Raw genomic sequence first — 3,294 nt, forward strand, 5'->3', positions numbered from 1 at the left:
AACCTGCAGCGCGTCAAGCAGAAGCTGGAGAAGGAGAAGAGCGAGCTCAAGATGGAGATTGATGACTTGGCCAGTAACATGGAGTCTGTCTCCAAAGCCAAGGTATGGAATTGCAGTAGAACATGCTCGCAGGGCCAAGGTGTGGCACAAAGGCTGCATCTACCAGTCACATTCCCACAGACAATATCCCTGCTGTGAGAATGAGGCAGAGTGCAGGCGTTCATCTCCTTCCCTTCCCTGTGTTTGCTCCCTAGGCAAACCTGGAGAAGATGTGTCGCACACTGGAAGATCAGCTGAGTGAGTTAAAAACGAAGGAGGAGCAGAATCAGCGCATGATCAATGACCTCAATACTCAAAGAGCTCGTCTGCAGACAGAGTCAGGTGAGACATCCTCATTCCTCAAGTGCAGTGGGAGGACCCGCACGCCATGAGCACACCTTTGGGTGCAACGTGACAACTGGTATAACCTCTCAGGCCACTTCTGGTTACATGGCTTTACAGGCAGAAAGGGTCATAGGATTAATAGTCTGGTTCCCTTTTTTCCCTTTACCCTTCCCAGGTGAATATTCCCGCCAGGTGGAGGAAAAAGATGCTCTGATTTCTCAGCTGTCTAGGGGCAAGCAAGGATTTACCCAACAGATTGAGGAACTCAAGAGGCATCTAGAGGAAGAAATCAAGGTATGGAAGCACCCTAGTGTCCACAGCCTGGATCACCCCTGGATATAGGATCTGGAGAATCCTATAGTCTGACCCAAGACAGGTTCCATGTTCTTTCCCCAAACACCTGTAGGACTGGAGGGAACACCAATAGTACACAAACTTCTACTCGTGAGCTGGAGAGGGAAGGATGTGTGATGCTTTAGATGCTGGAGGAAGGCCTCCACAAGGCTTTCTTGCCATTCTGATGATCCTCTCTAAGACAGGATTCAGCCACACATGTCAAAACATTTACACAAACAGCTGATTACTGTCCCCAGAGCACCTGTCACTAACATGTCCTGATCCTCCAGACACATCAGTAAGGGCTCCATCAGATGCCAGCTCTCTATTTGCCTAATTAGAGGTTCATTCTAATTTCACTGCCAATTTCGGTGTCAAGCAGCATCTCAAGATAAGTGTTGGAGTTACCCACCCCCATGTCCCCACAGGCCAAGAACGCCCTGGCCCACGCCCTGCAGTCCGCTCGCCACGACTGTGACTTGCTCCGGGAACAATATGAGGAGGAGCAGGAAGCCAAGGGGGAGCTGCAGCGCGCCCTGTCCAAGGCCAACAGNGCTGCAGAATGAAGTGGAGGACCTGATGATTGATGTGGAGCGATCCAATGCTGCCTGCGCTGCTCTGGACAAGAAGCAGAAGAACTTTGACAAGGTCTTTTGGGCTCCAGCCCTGGGACTCCTGGGCAGAGCCTCCCCCCGGGATGGCCACATCCCTACTCACGCCCCGTTTCCCTTCAGATCCTGGCAGAATGGAAGCAGAAGTATGAGGAAACGCAGGCTGAGCTGGAGGCCTCCCAGAAGGAGTCTCGCTCCCTCAGCACGGAGCTGTTTAAGATGAAGAATGCCTATGAGGAGTCCTTGGACCACCTGGAAACAATGAAGCGGGAGAACAAGAACTTGCAGCGTAAGTCCCTGGCCCTCTGCTCCGGGATGGGCTTTCTCACCAGCTGAGCATTGCTGCGGGGTCTGTGCCTGCAGCTCTGCAAAGATGCCTGTCACCCTGGTGGGACAGGGCCCTTCCCATTCTGCTCTGGGCCTGAGCAAGCCATTGGTCTTTGTTCCCACAGAGGAGATTTCCGACCTCACGGAGCAGATTGCGGAGGGAGGAAAGGCAATTCATGAGCTGGAGAAAGTCAAGAAGCAAGTTGAGCAGGAGAAATCTGAACTGCAAGCCTCCCTGGAGGAAGCTGAGGTACATACACTACTAAAAATTACTGTAAATGTTTTGGAGATGTGGCAGAAAAGGAAGCCTAGGTTTCATTAAGACCCCCGTTAAAGATTGCTTAGAAAGTAAGTGGTTGTCTAAGTCACTGTTCCTGATGCATATCCAGGCCTCTCTGGAACACGAAGAGGGGAAGATCCTGCGCCTGCAGCTGGAGCTCAACCAGGTGAAGTCTGAGATTGACAGGAAGATAGCAGAGAAAGATGAGGAGATTGACCAGCTGAAGAGGAACCACCTCCGAGTTGTAGACTCCATGCAAAGCACCCTGGATGCTGAGATCAGGAGCAGGAATGAAGCCCTGAGGCTGAAGAAGAAGATGGAGGGAGACCTGAATGAAATGGAGATCCAGCTCAGCCATGCCAACCGCCAGGCTGCCGAGGCACAAAAGAACCTGAGAAACACGCAGGCTGTGCTCAAGGTCTGTTTAGCAAAACTACAGATAGAGAGACCCCTGATATTTTTGGCACTCAAGCACACACTGATGCCTTGTAATTCCTCTTGTCTCTCTTACAGGACACCCAGCTACACTTGGACGATGCTCTCAGGACCCAGGATGACCTGAAGGAGCAGGTGGCCATGGTGGAGCGCAGAGCAAACCTGCTGCAGGCTGAAGTTGAGGAGCTACGGGCAGCCCTGGAGCAGACGGAGCGGTCGAGGAAACTGGCTGAGCAGGAGCTCCTGGATGCCACTGAACGTGCACAGCTCCTCCACACCCAGGTCAGGCATTGCTGGAAATTAATCCCATCCACAAGGGATAAAAAAGAGGGAGATTGTCCTGCACCTTGTAAGTGATTACTGTGTAAACACTTGATGAAATGTGCAAGTCTCTTGCATTAAAAATTTTCCTAAACTCTACTTGCACTTTCAGGCCTTGGTGTGCAGGCATTTGGACTGACAGCACCATTCCTGTCTTTCCTGTTGCACAGAACACCAGCTTGATCAACACCAAGAAGAAGCTGGAGACAGACATTTCTCAGATTCAGAGCGAAATGGAGGATACGATCCAGGAGGCCCGCAATGCTGAAGAGAAGGCCAAGAAGGCCATCACAGATGTGAGTCGGGGCTCCTTTCATTGCTGATGGTGATGTATTCTCCCCAAAATGTCTCCAGCCCCACAAGGGCTTTGACCTTTTGCTCTGCTCAGGCGGCCATGATGGCAGAAGAACTGAAGAAGGAGCAGGACACCAGTGCCCACCTGGAGAGGATGAAGAAGAACCTGGACCAGACGGTGAAGGATCTGCAGCTTCGTCTGGAAGAGGCCGAGCAGTTGGCCCTGAAGGGAGGCAAGAAGCAAATCCAGAAGCTGGAGGCCAGGGTGAGTAGGGCTGTGTTGGTGCATGAGTGACCCCATCTCTT

General features: G+C 51.9%; 1 protein-coding gene across 1 annotated transcript in view; it reads left to right on the forward strand.

Annotated features, from left to right (window-relative positions):
- Positions 1 to 3,294, forward strand: part of LOC108507719 (myosin-4-like) — a 127,225-nt gene that overhangs the window by 14,057 nt on the left and 109,874 nt on the right. Inside the window, 11 exon segments of the mRNA XM_017835937.1 lie at positions 1 to 102; positions 255 to 381; positions 560 to 678; positions 1,149 to 1,275; positions 1,277 to 1,368; positions 1,455 to 1,620; positions 1,784 to 1,908; positions 2,048 to 2,356; positions 2,452 to 2,655; positions 2,865 to 2,990; positions 3,083 to 3,253. Coding sequence (XP_017691426.1) covers positions 1 to 102; positions 255 to 381; positions 560 to 678; positions 1,149 to 1,275; positions 1,277 to 1,368; positions 1,455 to 1,620; positions 1,784 to 1,908; positions 2,048 to 2,356; positions 2,452 to 2,655; positions 2,865 to 2,990; positions 3,083 to 3,253 — 1,668 coding nt within the window.

Source organism: Lepidothrix coronata, unplaced genomic scaffold, assembly GCF_001604755.1.
Source record: "Lepidothrix coronata isolate B3197 unplaced genomic scaffold, Lepidothrix_coronata-1.0 Scaffold267, whole genome shotgun sequence".
In the NCBI taxonomy this organism is placed as follows: Eukaryota; Metazoa; Chordata; class Aves; order Passeriformes; family Pipridae; genus Lepidothrix; species Lepidothrix coronata.